This window comes from Macaca fascicularis, chromosome 19 (genome assembly GCF_037993035.2).
Source record: "Macaca fascicularis isolate 582-1 chromosome 19, T2T-MFA8v1.1".
NCBI lineage: Eukaryota > Metazoa > Chordata > Mammalia > Primates > Cercopithecidae > Macaca > Macaca fascicularis.
In genome coordinates, this window is record NC_088393.1 from 40,271,641 (window position 1) to 40,291,735 (window position 20,095).

Consider the following 20,095-nt stretch of genomic DNA (forward strand, 5'->3'; position numbering starts at 1 on the left):
GGAGAGGGAGGAGGGGAGGAGAGAGGAGAGGAGGGGAAGGGAGAGGAGGGGAAGGGAAAAGGGGAACGGAGGTGAGGAGAGGGAGGAGGGGAGGGGAGAAGATGGTGGTGGGGAGGGGAGGGGAGAAAAGGGAGGAGGGGAGAGAGGAGGGGAGGGGAGGGGAAAAGGGGAAGGGAGGGGAGGGCAGGGAGGAGGGGAGGGAAGAGGAGGGGAAAGGAGGGAGGACAGGGAGGAGGGGAGGGAAGAGGAGGGGAAAGGAGGGAGGAGAGAGGAGGGGAAGGGAGAAAAGGGGAGGGGAGAAAAGGGGAAAGGAGGGAGGAGAGGAGGAGAGAGGAGGGGACAGAACGGGAGGGGAGGGGAGGGGAAAGGGGAGGAAAAAGAAGAGTGGAGAGTGAGTCCAAGGTTTCTGGCCTGAGCACCTAGAGGGGTGGGAGTTGCCATCACTGAGACGGGGAAGCCACGTATGTGTGCATGGGTGGTGTGCGGTGGGGCAGGTTAGGGTGATGGAGGTGAGGTCTGCATGTGGGAAGAGATATTCACACTGAGACACGGCAGAGACCAAACCAGGACACTTCATTACCAGTCATTAGGTGTTCTTGGTAATTAAGCCATGCATAAGGAAATCAACAAAGGTCTCCTTCCCTATTAGCATGGTACAGGCCACCCCGTGGACCCCAAGGGAGATGGTTAAAGTCCTGGCTCCACAGTGGGAGGCCTGGGTGCTATGGAACCTGTGAAAACACAGCCTGGGAAGCCCTCTGAGGCTCGGGACTGCGCCTCATGACTTCTGAACGCGAAGTGGCCGCAATGACTCGGAACACCGCCCTCTCCCGGGCCCTCTTCAGGACCTCTCCGTGGCTGTGAGCAGGACCAGCTGGGCACCAAGTGGGGCCCACGTCTGGATGCAGGGGACACGCACCCAGCTGTCGGCGCTGCTGATCGTTCTTCAGTGTGGCCAAGGGTGTCAGCCCCTCTGGCATGCGGTCGTAGAGCTGGGACAGGCACTTCTCCTGGTGGTCCAGATCCGTGCCGGGCTTCACTGCAAAGAGAACCACAGGTTAAATCCCCTCTCATGGACCTGGCCACAGACCCACGTAGAAATTTCTCTTTCCACCACGTCTCCAGCTTCCTTTCTTCTGCAGTTTCACAAGGCATTTGGGATCATGGGTCTCCTTTCTGCCCCTGGCCACACCCCAGGCAGTCTGGCCCTCCAGGCTTTTTTTCCTTTGAGACGGTCTCACTCTGTCACTCAGGGTGGCGTGTGGTCTCACTCTGTCACTCAGGGTGGCGTGTGGTCTCACTCTGTCACCCAGGCCAGAGTGCAATGGCGCAATCATAGTTCACTGCAGCCTTGAACTCCTGGGCTCAAGTGATCCTCCCACCTCACCTTGCTGAGGAGCTAGGACTACAGACATGCACCACTACATGCCAGGCTAATTTTTAAAATTTTTTGTAAAGGTTTGTAAACTTGCTGTGTTGCCCAGGCTGGTCTCAAACCCCTGGGTTCAAGCGATCCTCCTGCCTCAGCCTCCCAAAGTGCTGGGATCAAATGTGTGAGCCACCATGCCCGGCTACCCCAAAGCTCTTACTCACTGGGACCAGCCAGACTCCAGAGGTTCATAATTTTATAATTTTTTATTTTTTGTGATGGAGTCTTGCTCTGTCACCCAGACTGGGGTACAGAGATGTGACCTCGGCTCACTGCAATCTCCGCCTCCTGGGTTCAAGCAATTCTGCCTCAACCTCCCGAGTAGCTGGGATTATAGGTGCGTACCACCACACCAGGCTAATTTTTGTATTTTTAGTAGAGACGAGGTTTCAGCATCTTGGCCAGGCTGGTCTCGAACTCCTGACCTCATGATCCACCTGTCTCGGCCTCCCAACGTGCTGGGATTATAGGCGTGAGCCACCACACCCAGCGAGGTTCATAATTTGACCCTGAGCCCCAACACACTACCTCCTCTGACTCACCCACCACACAGAACCTCCTAGCGTAGCCCAGACCCTGCCATGCCTGGCCTGCACCCCTCTGCAGGCCTGCACACCAGCAGCAGAGACCCTTCCTGCTTCAACCGTACCCTCCCTGGTGCGCATCCTGCTCTCAAACCTCACAAAACCACTCTCCACTTCCCCAGCACCCTCAGCCTCTGTTCCTGTGCTCAGACACTTTCCTCCCTCTAGGCTGACCCTTCCCTCCTGTGCAGATGGAAAAGTTGAACTCAAATGTCACCACCTCTGAGAAGCCATCCATGACTGCACCACGGAGTCCACCTGCTGCCGCATTTATGTCTCTGCAGCAATCACCGAAGCACTATATGGTATTTCTATTTGTTTCCACATCTTATCTCGCCTAATAGACTACCTAGTACTAGGAGTGGCGGCTCACACTTTTAGAGAACCTACAGTATACAAAGCATTATTGAGCTTTGTGTACAGGCCCTTCGTTTTCATGACAGCCTGTGAGGTAGGTTCTCTCCATATACCCATTTTACAGATGAGAAAATCGAGGTAGAAGACAGTTAAGTAACTTGCCAAAGGTCATACAGCTCATTCATGGCAGAGCTGAGATATGAACCCAGGAAGTCTGGCTCCAGAGGCTGTCTTTTTAATCCTCAGGAGGCTGCCTGGATTAGTATTCATTACATCAAAAATCCCTGGCCAGGCACCGTGGCTCATGCCTGTAATCCCAACACTTTGGGGAGGCCAAGGCAGGACAATTGCTTGAAGCCAGGAGTTTGAAACCAACCTAGGCAACATAGTGAGACTCCATCTCTACCAAAAAAAAAATTTTTTTTTTTAATTAACTGGTGTAGTGGCATGTGCCTGTAGTCCCAGCTACTCAGGAGGCTGAAGTGGGAGGATCACTTGAGCCCAGGAGTTCAAGAAGGCAGTGAGCCATGATCATACTGCTGCACTCCAGCCCCATCTCTAAAAATAATTAAATTAAATTAAACTAAAATAAAATAAATTAAAATTCCGATCATCACAGACTTTTTTTGCATTGATTTTTATTTTATTATTGTTTTTGAGATGGAGTCTTGCTCTGTCGCCCAGGCTAGAGTGCGGCGCAGTCTCGGCTCACTGCGACCTCCACCTCCCCGGCTCAAGCCATTCTCTTGCCTTAGTCACCTGAGTAGCTAGGATTAGAGGCACGCGCCATGCCCGGCTAATTCTTGTACTTTTAGTAGAGATGGGGTTTCACCATGTTGGCCAGGCTGGTCTCGAACTCTTGACCTCAAATGATCTGCCTGCCTTGGCTTCCCAGAGTGCTGGGATTACAGGCATGAGCCACTGCACCCAGCCTGCATTGATTTTGATTCTTTTAAAATATTACCTTAAAATGTTACTTATCTTGATGCCAGCATTTTTGGCATTCTGTTAGATTCTAAATTCCACGTGAAAATTCATCCTCTTGCACCCAGGCTGAATTAAAGGTGCCTCCTCTTCCTCCCTCCGAAGGAACTTATAACCCCTAACCCCAGCATGGCCTGTGCGGCAGCTGCCTCAGTCACGGGTCATTCCCATCCTCTGCCTTCAGCCTGTGAGCATCTCCAGGGAAGGCAGTTAGCTCTCACTCAGCTCAGAATCACCCCTGGGGCAGCTGGACCACAGCCCTGGCCAAACCCCCGAACCCCCCAGGCCTTACCCTGGTGGTCGATGAGGAGGATGGCAGTGAAGTAGTGGGCCAGGGCCGAGTAGTGGTGGCCCTTCACGCAAGCCAAGCTGGCCCAGGAGTAGGGGATGTTCTCTTTCACCGGCACCTGGCTCATGGCTGCGTGCAGCTGCTGGTAGACCTCTCCCACCTGAAATAGAGGGGGCACTGGGAAGGGGCAGCCCGGCACAAGGGCCCTCATGAACCCATTTGCAGAGAAAGAGCTCTTTCTTCTTCCCATGCAACAGCCCCTGCCAGGGGCTGCTTCAGAATCTGGGAGCAACTCCAAGTAACCCCTCGTTCTGTCATTGTCGCAGTTAACAGGGGGATCAGGCTGCTGTCATTATGCCGGTTTTTAGGTTAAGCTGCAGATGGAATCAGTGATCCGTATTTGAAACACCAACACTGGCCAAGAAAACTCAAGCCAGTAGTACTGGCCGGAGCTGGCACAATGCCCAGGTCACAGGCAAGCTCCCGTGGGAAGGTCCTGCTACTTCCAGTGCTCCTGTGCCAGCATCTCCCGCCCACTCCGGAAAGTCGCAGGAACCAGGGAGTCTTACCTTGGCAGCCTCCTGAGCCACCTTCACCAGCATGAAGAATTCATTTCGGATCCCGGGAAGGCTGATTTTCTCAAACACGCTTTCTTGGGCTTGTGCAAGCATCATTTTGACGAGCACGCTGAGCATGGCAGGGCTCATGTCGTAACTTGGAGTATGGGTAAATGTCTCTTTCAGGTAGTTTAAAACCCCTAAAAGTGGAAAATGTTTTGCCCGTGAGTTCGGGTTCATATTTACTTCATCACATTGCTGTAGAGAAAGATAGGAGGCCAGGTGCAGTGGCTCATGTCCGTAATCCCAATGCTTTGGGAGGCCAAAGCGAGCAGATGACTTGTGTCAGGAATTGAAGACCAGTGTGGCCAACATGGTGAAACCCTGTCTCTATAAAAAATGCAAAAATTAGCCGGGCATGGTGGCGTGCGCCGATAGTCTCAGCTCCTTTGGAGGCTGAGGCAGGAGGATCGCTTGAGCCCAGGAGGCAGAGGTTGCAGTGAGCTGAGATCTCACCACTGCACTCCAGCCTGGGTGACAGAGCAAGACTCCGTCTCAAAAAAAAAAAAAAAAAAAAAAAAAGAAATAAAGAACCAGTGTCCTACAACATATTAAAAAATCTGATTCTCAATTATATGGTCCAGCAATTCTACACCTACATATATCCCCAAACAATTGAAAGTGGGAGCTTAAATGACACTTGAACACCCGTGTTAATAGCAACATTATTCCCAAGAGCTGAAAAGTGGAAACCACCCAGACGTCCATGAGCAGATGAATGATTAAACACAATGTGGCCTATCCATACAATGGAATTATTTTTCAGCCTTAAAAAGGAATGAAATTCTGACACATGCTACAGTGTAAATAAGGATATTATGCTAAGTGAAACAAGCCGGTCAGAAAAGGACCAATACTGTAGGATTCCATTTAGATAAAGTACCCGGAATAGTTAAATTCACAGAAACAGAAAGGAGAATAGAGGTTAGCTGGGGCTGGGAAAGGGGGCAATGGGAAGTTATTGCTTAAGTGAGTACAGAGCTTCACTTTGGATGATGAAAAAGTTCTAGAGAGAGCTGGGCACAGGCGCTGCCGCCTGTAATCCCAGCTATAAGGGAGGCTGAGGTGGCAGGGTTGCTTGACGTTAAGAGTTCAAGACCAGCCTGGGCAACATACTGAGACCCCCGTCTCTTAAAATGTATATACTTTTTAAAAATCTATTTATTTGGCTGGGTGCAGTGGCTCGCATCTGTAATCCCAACATTTTGGGAGGCTGAGGCAGGCGGATCATGAGGTCAAGAGATTGAGACCATCCCGGCAACATGGTGAAACCCCGTCTCTATTAAAAATATAAAAATTAGCTGGGCATGGTGGCGGGCGCCTGTAGTCCTGGCTACTCAGGAGGCTGAGGCAGGAGAATCACTTGAACCCAGGAGGTGGAGGTTGTAGTGAGCCGAGATCAATCATGCCATCGCACTCCAGCCTGAGCAATAGAGTGAGGCGCCAACTCAAAAAAAAAAAAAAAAAAAAAGTATTTATTGTATTTGTTTTTGAGACAAGGTCACACTCTGTTGCCCAGACTAGAGTGCAGTGGCATGATCATGGCTCACTGCAGCCTCAAACTCCTGGGCTCAAGCGGTCCTCCCACCTCAGTCTCCTGAAGAGCTGGGACTACAGCCATACACCATCCCACATTCAGCTAATTTTAAAATTTTTCGTACAGATGGGGTCTCCCTATGTTGCCCAGGCTGGTCTCCAACTCCTGGATTCAAGTGATCCTCAGGACTCAGCCTCCCAAAGTGCTGGAATTACAGGTGTGAGCCACCTTGCCTAACCAACAAAAAATTTTTTTAACTTCTGGAGATGGTTAGTGGTAATGGCTGCACAACACTATAAATGTACAAATGCACTTAATGCCATTGAACTGCACACTTAAAAATGGTTAAAATGTGCTTCTGGTTGGCAGGATAATTTTAAAATTTTAAAAATGTAAGATAATCATTAAAATGGTAATTTTATGTTCTAAGTTATGTTACTATAATAAAAAAACTGGTTAAAATAGTACATTTTAAGTTATATATGTATATTTTAACACTATTTATTTATTTATTTATTTATTTATTTATTGAGACAGAGTCTCACTCTAATGCCCAGGTTGGAGTGCAGTGGCATGATTTCGGCTCACTGCAACCTCAGCCTCCCAGGTTCAAGCGATCCTTGTGCCTCAGTTGCCCAACTAGTGGGGATTACAGGTGCCCACCACCATCACACCCGGCTAATTTTTGTATTTTTAGTACAGACAGGGTTTCACCATGTTGGCCAGGTTGGTCTTGAACTCCTGACCTCAGGTGATCTGCCTGCCTCGGCCACCCAAAGTGCTGGGATAACAGGTGTTAGCCACCCCACCCAGCCTTTTAACTCAATTTTTAAAAACTGGATTATCTTCCAAAACACTTGCATCTCTATTGAGTAAAGAAACCAGCCTGCTCCCCACAACTCGTGTCACCTGGGACAAAATTCCATCACGACAGTCATGGAGGTGAAAGCAGAGAGCAGGCAGAAGGACTGAGGGGCTCACAGAGGGCCAGGCTCACACATAAGATCTGAGTCATTCAGCAGTCCAAGGCTTTTCCCCTGGACCTCAAGAAAGATCTATTCTGGCCAGGCACGGCGGTTTTATTATGCCTGTAATCCCAGCATTTTGGGAGGCCGAGGCAGGCGGATCACCTGAGGTCAGGAGTTCGAGACCAGCCTGGCCAACAAGGCAAAACCCTGTCTCTACTAAAATTATAAAAATTAGCCAGCCATGATGGTACACACCTATAATCCCAGCTACTCGGGAGGCTGAGCTAGGAGAATCGCTCAAGCCCGGGAGGCAGAGGTTGCAGTGAGCCAAGATCTCACCACTGTACTCCAGCCTGGGCGACAGTGAGATTCTGCCTCAAAAACAAAAACAAAAACAAAAACAAACTCAATCCCTCTGCTCCAATGGAAATTTTCACGCTGCAGCCCTCCGCTGACTTCTTTATAGTTTAGTAAATTAACTGTCCAAAGCACTAATTGACAATCAATCTGGAAGTGAAATAGAACCTCTGATATGAGTCCCATCCAACTGGTTCCTCTGGTTTTGTTGCTGAGCAAAAAAAAAAAAAACCACGCTGCAGAGGGATGGCACCTGCTGTGTTGAGCTGTGAGCTCCCTGGGGGTTCCCTCACACTCCCCACCGTTCTCCCGCTTGCTTCATTTTGTCTATAGTTTGTCTCCATTGCTGTAATCTCAGAGACAGGACACAGCGCGCCTGCCTAAGATTCCTCAGAAAGATGAGTCCAGAAAAAAGATTTACAGCAAAAGAAATCAACTTATACTTGGAATCTTAGCATATCGCTTCATCCCAAGAGACCAATCTTTTATTTTTTTAATTAATTATTTTGTGAGACAAGGTCTTGCTCTGTCGCCCAGGCTGGAGTGCAATGGCGTGATCTTGGCTTACCACAGCCTCGGCTGATCCTTCCATCTCAGCCTCCCAAGTAGCTGAGACTACAGGCATGCACCACCAGGCCCAGCTAATTTTTGTACTTTTTGTAGATACTGAGTTTCGCCTTGTTGCCCAGGCTGATCTCAAATTCCTGGACTCCAGCAATCCACTCACCTCAGCTTCCTAAAGTGCTGGGACTACAGGCATGACCCACCATGCCCAGCCTATATTTTTAATTAAAAAAAAAAAATTCTTTTTAGGGACGGAGTCTTACTCTGTCACCCAGGCTAGAGCGCAGTGATGCAATCATAGCTCACTGCAGCCTCAAACTCCTGGGCTTAAGTGATCCTCCCATCTTAGCCTCTGGAGTAGATGGAACTATGGGTGGACACCACCATGCCTGGCTAATTTTTAAATATTTTGTAGAGACGGGGTCTTCCTGTGTGGCCCAGGCTGGTAGGACCAATCATTGTAACATCAGAAATTTCACAATGAGTCAAAGTGGCAAAGCTATGGTTCTTCACAAGCTTGCAGGGCAAAGTGATATCAAACAATGATCCATACAGATGGACAGAGATCACACCCCAAAGCAGAAAGTCGATGATCAGCCCAGAAGGCAACACGCTATAGAGCTAGCCTGGGACCACACTGCAGTCTACACTGTGCCCTGCTCTTGCATCCCTCCCCACACGTAGTCTGACCTGCTACAGGGGAGCAAGGCAGAACCTGCAGGCACGTGTGAGCTGGGCCAGGCTCGCTCACAGCACTGGGTCTGGTGACCCTGGTCCTCTATAGGTGTAAGCACTAGGCTGCTTTTCTCCTCGACCCCGCACCTCGTTCTCACACTAAGATCACCTGAGGTCAGGAGTTTGAGACCACCCTGGCCAACATAGCAAAACCTCATCTCTACTAAAACTACAAAAATTAGCCAGGCATGGTGGCAGGCGCTTGTAACCCCAGCTACTTGGGAGGCTGAGGTAGAAGAATTACTTGAACCCAGTAGGCAGAGGTTGGAGTGAGCAGAGATCGTGCACTGCACTCCAGCCTGGGTGACAAGAGCAAGACTCTATCTCAAAAATAAATAAATAAATAAAATAAAATAACAAAAGACAGTTCCCAGAAGAACAGAACTGAGCTATGAGACATCTTTTGAATGCCTCACTTGACAAACGGTTGAGAACACCCACTTCATGCTGGAGAAGTTGGCAGAATGCAAGTGATATAAAGGCACAGAGGGGCCGGGCACAGTGGCTTACACCTGTAATCCCAGCATTTTGAGAGGCTGAGGCGGGCAGATCACCTGAGGTCAGGAGTTCGAGACCAGCCTGGCCAGCATGGCGAAACCCTGTCTCTACTAAAAATACAAAAATTAGCCGGCCATGGTGGTGAGTGTCTGTAATCCCAGCAACTCAGGATGCCCAGCTAATTTTTGTACTTTTTGTAGATACTGAGTTTTGCCTTGTTGCCCAGGCTGATCTCAAATTCCTGGGCTCCAGCAATCCACCCACCTCAACCGCCTAAAGTGCTGGGATTACAGGCATGAGCCACCATGCCTGGCCTATTTTTTTAATTAAAAAAATTTTAATTAAAAAAATTAATTTTAAAAAATCAGGAGGCTGAGGCAGGAGAATCACGTGAAACTGGGAGGTGGAGGTTGCAGCAAGCTGAGATTGCACCACTGCACTCCAGCCTGGGCGACAAGAACAAAACTCCATCAAATAAATAAATAAATAAAGGCACGGAGAGTAATACGCACTGATAAGGTACACCTGATACAAGAAAAGGAAGCCTACAGTTTCACTACTTGGGGAAAGTTATTCTGCTCTTCATGACAGTGTTGAAAGAAACAGTTATGTACTGCCATCCCAGGAGCCACTTGTCTGGAAAAGATTAATCGTCAGCCACAGGATTCACCAGGTACATCAGCCATCCCAGACTGAGGTCTGAACCACCGAGCAAGTTTCTTTTTTTTTTTTTTTCTTTTTTTGAGACGGAGTCTCGCTGTGTCTCCCAGACTGGAGTGCAGTGGCGCGATCTCGGCTCACTGCAAGCTCCACCTCCCGGGTTCACGCCATTCTCCTGCCTCAGCCTCCCGAGTAGCTGGGACTACAGGCGCCTGCCACCACGCCCAGCTAATTTTTTGTCTTTTTAGTAGAAACGGGGTTTCACCGTGTTAACCCGGATGGTCTCGATCTCCTGACCTCGTGATCCACCCGCCTCGGCCTCCCAAAGTGCTGGGATTACAGGCGTGAGCCACCACGCCCGGCCGAGCAAGTTTCTTAATGGGAAGTTACACCAGAGCTGGAGACTGGTCTGGCCCTTGCGGGGGATGACCTGTAGACCCTCTTCAGTAAGGGGTCCCCTGGTGTCACCGGGCGGGGCCAAGGCTCTGTCTGGTCAGCCCTGGCGGAGACATACCTGCGGCTCTCTGAAAGGCGTCTATGGCACTCTCCAGCCCAGCCTGCGTCTGCCGATCGCACCGGGTCCCGATCTGGGTGTAGAGGGCCCCAGTGTTGAACAGGACACTGGCCTTCTCCAGCAGCAGGTTCTGCTGGCTGACTGGAACCCCAGTGAGGGAGTCATACCTATGTGAAAGAAATGCATTCTGAGAATTCACATTACTTGGCTAGTTAATGTTACTTTTGGATGCAAGTGAAAAACATTTTTTTTTTTTTTTAAGAGTCAGGATCTCACTCTGTTGCCCAGGCTGGAGTGCAGTGGTGTCATCACAGCTTACTGCAGCCTCCAACTTTAGGGCTCAATTGATGCTCTCACCCCAGTCTCACAAGAATGGCTGGGATTACAGGTGCATGCCACCATACCTGCCTATTTTTTTTTTTTTTTAATTTTTGTAGAGATGCGGTCTTACTATGTTACCCAAACCACTGTCAAACCCCTGGGTTGGCCAGGCGCAGTAGCTCACATCTGTAATCCCAGCACTTTGGGACGCCAAGGCGGGTGGATCACCTGAGGTCAGGAGTTCGAGACCTGCCTGGCCAACATGGTGAAACCCAATCTCCACTCAAAATACTAAAATTAGCCGGGCATGGTGGCGGGCGCCTGTAATCCCAGCTACTCAGAAGACTGAGGCGGGAGAATCGCTTGAACCCAAGAGGTGGAGGTTGCAGTGAGCCGAGATGGCACCACTGTGCTCCAACCTGGGCAGCAACAACAACAACAAAACTCATTTCTTCAAGAAAATTCAAGAATGCACATGCACTGAGGCTTTTGTTTCCAAGCAAGATGACAGCACTAATCACACTGACCATCACAGCCACACACAAAAATATCTGACGGGGTAACTGGATAAACACACCATGGGACATCCAGACAATGGAATATTACTCAGCACCAAAAATGGAGAAATGCACCAGCAAGCCATGAAAAGATGCAGAGGACACATTACTAAGTGAAAGAGCCAACCTGAACATTGCTACCTACTGCACAGCACGCTGTATGATTCCAATGTTCTGAAAAGCCAAATCCCTGGAGACAGAAGAAAGATGGGGATTGCCAGGACTTAGGGGGAGGGAGGAAGGAACAGGCAGAGCACAGGGGATTTTTCCAGCAGTGAAACTCTTCTGTATGACACTGCAAAGGCGGATCACTGTCATTCTATGTTGGCCAAAAGTCACAGAATACACAAGTGCAGGAATGAATCCTAATGGAAACTATGGACTCTGGGTGATAATCATGTGTCAGGTAAGTTCCTCGATTATAAAAAAAGAAAAAAAATGTGCCGGGTGCAGTGGCTCACACCTGTAATCCCAGCACTTTGGGAGGCTGAGGCAGGGAGATCATGAGGCCAGGGATTGAGACCAGCCTGGCCAACATGGTGAAACCCCTTCTCTACTAAAAATACAAAAATTAGCCAGGCATGGTGGGGCACACCTGTAGTCCCAGCTACTCAGGAGGCTGAGGCAGAAGAATCACTTGAAACCAGGAGGCGGGGCCGGGCGCGGTGGCTCAAGCCTGTAATCCCAGCACTTTGGGAGGCCAAGACGGGCGGATCACGAGGTCAGGAGATCGAGACCATCCTGGCTAACCCGGTGAAACCCCGTCTCTACTAAAAAATACAAAAAACTAGCCGGGCAAGGTGGCGGGCGCCTGTAGTCCCAGCTACTCGGGAGGCTGAGGCAGGAGAATGGCGTAAACCCGGGAGGCGGAGCTTGCAGTGAGCTGAGATCCGGCCACTGCATTCCAGCCTGGGCGACAGAGCGAGACTCCGCCTCAAAAAAAAAAAAAAAAAAAAGAAACCAGGAGGCGGAAGTTGCAGTGAGCCGAGATCGCACCACTGCACTCCAGCCTGGGCGACAGAGCGAGACTCTATCTCAAAAAAAAAAAAAAAAAAAAAGTACCAGGCTGGTGCAGTGGCTCATGCCTGTAATCCCAGCACTTTGGGAGGCTGAGGTGGGCAGACAGCTTGAGTCCAGGAGTTCGAGACCAGCCTGGGCAACACAGTAAGACCCGGTCTTTGTAAGGAAAAAAATATGCCACTCTAAATAATAAAGCCTATCTTTAAAAAAAAATTTGGGCCAGGTATGGTGGCTCACACCTGTAATCCCAGCACTTTAGAAGCCAAGGCGGGTGGATGGCTTGAGCTCAGGAGTTTGAGACCAGCCTGGGCAACATAGTGACACCCCGTCTCTACCAAAAATACATGGTGGTGGCATGTACCTTTAATCTCAGCTACTTGGGAGGCTGAGGTGGGAAGATGGCTTGATACTGGGAGGCAGAGGTTGAAGTGAGCTGAGATCACACCACTACACTCCAGCCTGGGTGACAGAGTGAGACTCCGTCTCAAAAAAAAAAAAAAAAAAAAAGGTGTGTATATGTATACACACACACATATACGTGTGTGTGTGTGTGTGTGTATATATGTGTATATATATGGCTTCTCCTAAATGAAACATGGCAATTAATAACCCCTCATAATTCTTTCTGAAATCTAAAAACTCAGGATTTGTTTTTTTGTTGTTGTTTTTTTTTTTTTTTTTTTTGAGACGGAGTCTCGCTCTGTCGCCCAGGCTGGAGTGCAGTGGCCGGATCTCAGCTCACTGCAAGCTCCGCCTCCCGGGTTTACGCCATTCTCCTGCCTCAGCCTCCCGAGTAGCTGGGACTACAGGCGCCCGCCGCCTCGCCCGGCTAGTTTTTTGTATTTTTTAGTAGAGACGGGGTTTCACCGTGTTCGCCAGGATGGTCTCGATCTCCTGACCTTGTGATCCGCCCGTCTCGGCCTCCCAAAGTGCTGGGATTACAGGCTTGAGCCACCGCGCCCGGCCAGGATTTGTTTTAATTTGTTCTACCTTTTTATTTTTTCAAAGTCTCACTCGGTTGCCTAGGCTGGAGTACAGTGGCATGATCATGACTCACTGCAGCCTCGACCTCCTGGGCTTAAGCGATCCTCTCATCTGAGCCTCCCAAGTAGATAGGACTACAGGCACGCACCACCCATGCCTGGCCAATTTTCTCTAATTGTTTTGTAGAGATGGGGTCTCACTGTGCTGCCTAGACTGGTCTCAAACTCCTGGGCTCAAGTGATCCACCCACCTTGGCCTCCCAACATGCTGGGATTCCAGATGTGAGTCACCACACCCAGCCTAGGACTTGTTTTATTTATTTATTTAGTTAGTTAGTTAGTTAGTTATTTTTATTTTTTGAGAAAGAGTTTTGCTCTTTCGCACAGGCTAGATAGAGTGCAATGGCACCATCTTGGCTCACTGCAGCTTCCGCTTCCCGGGTTCAAGCAATTCTCCTTCCTGCCTCAGCCTCCCAAGTAGCTGGGATTACAGGCGCTCCCCACCGTGCCTGGCTAATTTTTGTATTTTTAGTAGAGACAGGGTTTCACCATGTTGGTCAGGCTGGTCTCAAACTCTTGACCTTAGACGATCCACCCACCTCGGCCTCCCAAAGTGCTAGGATTACAGGCGTGAGCCACCGCACCTGGCCCTAGGACTTGTTTTAAAGTTTACTCATGAACCAAGGGGTGTGCAGACAGCTTCTCCCTAATTCATGACTAAGGAGAAACCACCTTTCGCTTTTTGGCCATGCAGACAGCCTGGTGCATTGTTATGCAAAGTCATCCCCCTTTTCTTTGCTTTACATGAGGAAGGCATCAGTAGATCTATCAGCTGTAGAAACATTTGACTCTGATACACCCCTGACCTTCTAGGATATGTTCTCCTTTCACTGACACTCCTAATGACACTCAGAGAAGGGGTGTAGCACCTCCAAAGTACTTCTTTTAGGTGTTTGTTTTTTTTTTTTTTGACAGAGTCTCACTCTGTCACCCAGGCTGGAATGCAGTGGCACGATCTCGGCTCAATGCAACCTCTGCCTCCCGGGTTCAAGAGATTCTCCTGCCTCAGCCTCCCAAGTAGCTGGGACTACAGGCATGCGCAACCATGCCCGGCTAATTTTTGTATTTTTTAGTAGAAACAGAGTTTCACCATATTGGACAGGCTGGTCTCCAACTCCTGACCTCATGATCTGCCTGCCTCAGCCTCCCAAAGTGCTGGGATTATAGGTGTGAACCACCACGCCCAGCCTTTTTTTCTTGTTTGAAACAGGGTTTCACTCCTATCACCCAGGCTGGAGTGCGGTGGTGCGATCTCGGCTCACTGCAACCTCTGCCTCCCGGGCTCAAGTGATTCTCCCGCCTCAGCCTCACAAGTAGCTGGGACTACAGGTGCATACTTTCATATCCAGCAAATTTTTGTATTGTTTGTAGAAAGGGGGTTTTGCCATGTTGCCCAGGCTGGTCTCAAATTCCTGGGCTCAAGTGATCTGCCCGCCTCAGCCTCCCAAATTGTTGGCATTATAGGCGTAAGCCACTGTACCCGGCCTCCCAAGTATTTAAACTATACTAATCTTTGAAAATACCAATTGGGTCTACAGTCATACCACCCTGATGAGCCTGATCTTGTCTAAAAATACCAATTGTGGAGAAGAATCAAATGTTCTACTTCCATTTTTAAAATCTGATCTAAACTGAGTGAGTAGCTCATGCCTATAGTCCCAGCTACTCAGGAGGCTGAGGCAGAAATATCACCTGAGCCCAGGAATTCAAGATGAGCCTGGGCAACATAGCGAGACCCCGTTTCAAAAGAAACCTGATCTATTTCTGTTGGTGCTTTTGTCTCACTGGACAACACCTGACTTTCTCTTTCTCTCTATTTCCCTCCTTCTCTCTCACTCACACATACCCATGCAAGCCCTCCCTGTCCAATCTGAGACAAGAATCTTGCTTCTGGCTAATTCCACTTCAGAGCCCCGTGCTTCCCCAGTGATACAACAAGCAAGAAAAATGTCTCTTGTCCTTGGCTCGCTTGTTCTGAGAAGCAAGAGGCCACAGTCTGTTGGAGCCATCTCCCCACAGATCACCTTCATAAATAAATACCAATGTATTGACATATTTTTAGACTTCCCCAGATAAATGCAAGATAGGAAAGGGGGCTGAGGCACACAGGGGCGCCCACAGAGGGGCGTCTGTGATGCTGAGGCTCCGTGGCACGTGAAGCTTCGGCACAGACCTCAGCACTTACCAGGTGAACAGGAGTCCCATCTGCCGCGTGGGTGGGAAGAATCGACTCTCGACAAAGCCCAGCTGGATGAAGTACGTCATCAGCAGTTCCACCCCGGCCTCATCCCGGCTGGGCGTCCGACAAGCCTGCAAGGAAAAGAACCCCAGAGGGCATAAGCAGAGGAGGACACGGCTGACGGCCCTTCCTGGAAGGTGCCCTGCACACACCAGCAGTTACCAACCTGTAACTATTTCTGCAGTATGACGACCTCACTGGCGTTGTAAACTCTAGGAGGGTTGGAAAAAACCTGGGAGGAAGTCAGAAATCCTGGAATCCAGGAGGCAGATCTCTCCCCTTCTATGTTTTTCCTTTTTTTTTTTTTTTTTTTTTTTTTTTGAGACGAAGTCTTGCTCCGTCACCCAAGCTGGAATGCAGTGGTACGATCTTGGCTCACTGCAACCTCCACCTACCGGGTTGAAGTGATTCTCCTGCCTCAGCCTCCCAAGTAGCTGGGATTACAGGCATTTGCACCATGCCTGCCTCATTTTTGTATTTTTAGTAGAAACGGGGTTTTGCCATGTTGGCCAGTCTGGTCTCAAACTTCTGACCTCAGATGATCCACCCGCTTCAGCTTCCCAAAGTGCTGGAATTACAGGCATGCACCACCATGCCCAGCTAATTTTGGTATTTTTAGTAGAGACGAGATTTCACCATGTTGGCCAGGCTGGTCTGGAACTCCTGACCTCAAGTGATCCGCCCGCCTCAACCTCCCAAAGTGAAGTGCTGGGATTACATAGGCTTGAGCCACCGCACCCGGCCTCTTTTTACGGTTTTCTTATGCAGCAAGTGGCATGGGTGATCCAGCACCCCCCAAACCATCACCTCCATCCGCCCGCAATTCTGTTAAGACCACAAGCATGCAATTATGGGGTACCCTAAAGACTCGGAAAAGCCACCCTCCCCTCTCTACTGTACACAAAAACTTACTTGTCTCAGATCCATAAGATCTGCAATTTCATCTTCATACAAATAGCCATCTTCACTGTAATGTTCCAGGATAAAATCCTTTAAGAAAAATGAGGTCAGATACTATAAAATGTGATTGAAAACCATATATGTGCATAACAGTAATACGTCAATTGTGAACCCGTTTTTAAAAAGGCTGAATAAAGAAAAACTTATAGGAGACAGAACACTATAGTGATTTTCAAAGTGGGGGCATTTGTTTCCTTAATTTTATGTAGTGTTTTTGGTCGCCCAGGCTGGAGTACAGTGGCACAATCTCGGCTCACTGCAACCTCCGCCTCCCAGGTTCATGCAATTCTCCTGCCTCAGCCTCCTGAGTAGCTGGGATTACAGGCACCTGCCACAACACCCAGCTAACTGTTGTATTTTTAGTAGAGACAGAGTTTCACCATGTTGGCCAGGCTGGTCTCAAACTTATGACCTCAGGTGATCCATCCACCTTGGCCTCCCAAAGTGCTGGGATTATAGACTTCAGCCACCGCACCAGGCCATAGATTTTTTTTTTTTAATTTTAAAATTTTTTTTTTTAACCAGGGTTTTACTCCTGTTGCCCAGGCTCCACCTCCCAGGCTCAAGCAATTCTCGTGCCTCAGCCTCCCGAGTAGCTGGGATTATGGGCATGCACCACCACGCCCAGCTAATTTTTGGTAGAGACGGGGTTTCACCACATTGCCCAGGCTGGTCTTGAACTCCTGGGCTCAAGCAATCCATCTGCCTCAGCCTCCCAAAGTGCTAGGATTACAGGTGTGAGCCACTGCACTCCACGCCAATGTTTTTAAATGTTGTGTTGCTTCAGTAAAAATGAAGAGTTGAAGTTAGTTTTTTGCTTAAAAATGTCTTTGTGCCCTCGCACCGTGGCTCCCATCTGTAATCCCAGCACTTTGGGAAGACCAGGCAGGTAAATCACTTGAGCCCAGAAGTTCAAGACCAGCCTGTGACCTATACATTCGACTATACTGCAAACACCGCAGATATTCAGGGGCTCAGACTTGCAATTCCGGGCCTCCCTCAGGACTTGGACAAGTTTCCCAGCACAGACCCTGAGGGTAGGATTGTCATAACAGTCCCCAGACATGGGTTTCCTTTGCCAAAAAGACCCTTAACCATGTTATAAAGGCATTTTATTTTATTTTATCTTTGAGGCAGGATCTCACTTTGTCACCTAGGCTGGAGTGCAGCGGCGCGATCTCGGCTCACTGCAGCCTCGACTTCTCTGGGCTCAAGCAATCCTCCTACTTCAGCCTCCCAAGTAGCTAGGACCACAGGCATGTGCCAGCACACCCAGCTAATTTCATTTTTGTATTTTTTAATAGAGATGGGGTTTTGCCCTGTCGCCCCACCCCTACAAGTGCTGGCTCCCCCAAGCTGCAAGAAAGGTGATCACATAGATTGTTCAATTACGTCTTCCCAATGACTGTGAGTAACCTCTTTATACAACTTCTACATTAAAGCTCCTCCTGTTTTTGTGTGTTCAATGCACAGACACACAAACAAACACTTGTCCTACAAAAATGGATTTGTACTAAATATACAACTCTGCTGTGCCTTCTTTTTCTTTTTGTTTTTTTAAGAGATGAGGGTCTCACTCTGTTGCCCAGGGTGGAGTGCAATGGTGCAATCATAGCCACTGCAGCCTCGAACTCCTGGGCTCAAGTCATCCTCCCACTTCAGCTTCTCCAGTAGATGGGACTCTAGCTATGCGCCACCACACTCAGCTAACATTGTTATTTTTCATAAAGACAGAGTCTTCCTATGTGGCCTACGATGGTCTCAGACTCCTGGCCTCAAGTGATCCTCCCACCTCAGCTTCTCAAAGTGTTGGGATCACAGGCATGAGCCACCACACCCAGCTGACTATGCTTCTTTTCTTTAAACATGGCCATGGGCTGGGTATGGTGGCTCATGCCTGTAATCCCAGCACTTTGGGAAACTGAGGCAGGTAGCTCGCTTGAGGTCAGGAGTTCCAGACCAGCCTGGCCAACATGGTGAAACTCCGTCTCTATTAAAAATTTTTTTTAATTTTTTAAATTAAAAAAAAAAAATAGTTGAGCATGGTAGTTAAAAGGGATCAGGTGTAGTGACTCTTGTCTGTGATCACAGCGCTTTGGGAGGCCAAGGTGGGAGAATCACTTGAGACCAGGGGTTTGAGAACAGCCTGGACAACATAGTGAAACCCCATCTCTACAAAAAATAAAAAATTAGCCGGGCGTGGTGATGCACACCTGTAGTCCCAGCTGCTCAGGAGGCTGAGGCAGGAGGATCACTTGAGCCCAGGAGGTTGAGGCTGCAGTGAGCCATGCTCATGTCACTGCACTCCAATCTTATGTTCACCTCATAAAAGTCAAAGAGGATTTTGATTAACTTATATATATATTCCTGGATTTGAAAGTTAGTAAACTAGGCTAGACTAACATACTTAGTGGGATAAAAAAAAAAATTATCTAACTGGCCAGGCACAGTGGCTCACACCTGTAATCTCAGCGCTTTGGGAGGCTGAGGCAGGTGGGTCACCTGAAGCCAGGAGTTTAAAACCAGCCTGGCCAACATGGGGAAACCCCCCGTCTCTACTAAAAATACAAAAATTAGCCGGGCATGCTGGCAGGTGCCTGTAATCCCAGCTACTCCGGAGGCTGCCGCAGGAGAATCGCTTGAGCCCAGGAGGCGGAGGTTGCTGTGAGCTGAGATTGAGCCACTGCACTCCAGCTTGGATGACAGAGTGAAACTTCGTCTCAAAAACAAAAACAAAACAAAACAAAAATCCTAACTGAAACCCACTGTAAACATTAGGGACAAAATGAGAATTTCCACCATCACTGTTATTACTTAGCCTAATTCCAAACATTCTCTAGCCCACACATTAAGAAAAATAAGAGACATAAAATATTAGAAAGGAACAATCAAAATAATTTTTTGCAACATAACAGCATGTTTATAAAACCCAACAGCATCAACTGAAACATTACGAAATTAATAAGAATTCAATAAAGTGGCAAAGAAGTTAACATATAAAAGTCAATAGTAAAAAAGAAAAGTCAATATTCTTCCTTTCTTATACATGCAATAACCAATTAGAAAAACTTAACAGACAGTCAGGTGCGGTGGCTCACATCTGTAATCCCAGCAGTTTTCAAGGCTGAGGCTGGCAGAACATTTGAGGTCAGGAGTTTGAGACCAGTCTGGTCAACATGGTGAAACCCTGTCTCTACTAAAAATACAAAAAATTAGAAGGGTATGGTGGCAGGTGCCTGTAATCCCAGCGACCCAGGAGGCTGAGGCAGGAGAATCACTTGGACCTGGGGGACAGAGGTTGCAGTGAGCCAAGATTGCACCACTGCACTCCAGCCTGGGCGACACAATGAGACTGTCTCAGAAAAGAAAAAAAAAAAAACAAAAACAACCCTAACAGAGAAACAATACCTTTCACAATGGCAACAAAAGTACATTTCTAGGGATAAAATTAATATAATTAAGCAGAAAACTATTAAACTTTACTGAAGGACAGATGTTATTTCATTTTCTTTCACTGATTTGGAAAATCTTTTTTTTTTTTGAGACAAGGTATTATTCTGTTTTCCAGGATGGCATGCAGGGGCTCAATCATAGCTGACTGCAGCCTCGACCTCTTGGGGCTCAAGCAGTCCCCCCACCTCAGCCTACCTGGTAGCTGGGACTAAAGGTGTGAGCCACTGCGCCCGGCCCTATTTCTTTTTTTTTGTTTTGTTTTTGTTTTTTGAGACGGAGTCTTGCTCTGTCTCCCAGGCTGGAGTGCAGTGGCCGGATCTCAGCTCGCTGCAAGCTCCGCCTCCCGGGTTTACACCATTCTCCTGCCTCAGCCTCCCGAGTAGCTGGGACTACAGGCGCCAGCCACCTT

General features: G+C 48.6%; 1 protein-coding gene across 1 annotated transcript in view; it reads right to left on the bottom strand.

Annotated features, from left to right (window-relative positions):
• Window positions 1–20,095, bottom strand: part of RHPN2 (rhophilin Rho GTPase binding protein 2) — an 85,948-nt gene that overhangs the window by 18,997 nt on the left and 46,856 nt on the right. Inside the window, exons 5-10 of the mRNA XM_045380655.2 lie at window positions 16,186–16,263; window positions 15,220–15,344; window positions 10,094–10,260; window positions 4,213–4,400; window positions 3,647–3,803; window positions 920–1,039 (exon numbers count right to left, since the gene is read on the bottom strand). Coding sequence (XP_045236590.2) covers window positions 920–1,039; window positions 3,647–3,803; window positions 4,213–4,400; window positions 10,094–10,260; window positions 15,220–15,344; window positions 16,186–16,263 — 835 coding nt within the window. The remainder of the gene's footprint in view (window positions 1–919; window positions 1,040–3,646; window positions 3,804–4,212; window positions 4,401–10,093; window positions 10,261–15,219; window positions 15,345–16,185; window positions 16,264–20,095) is intronic.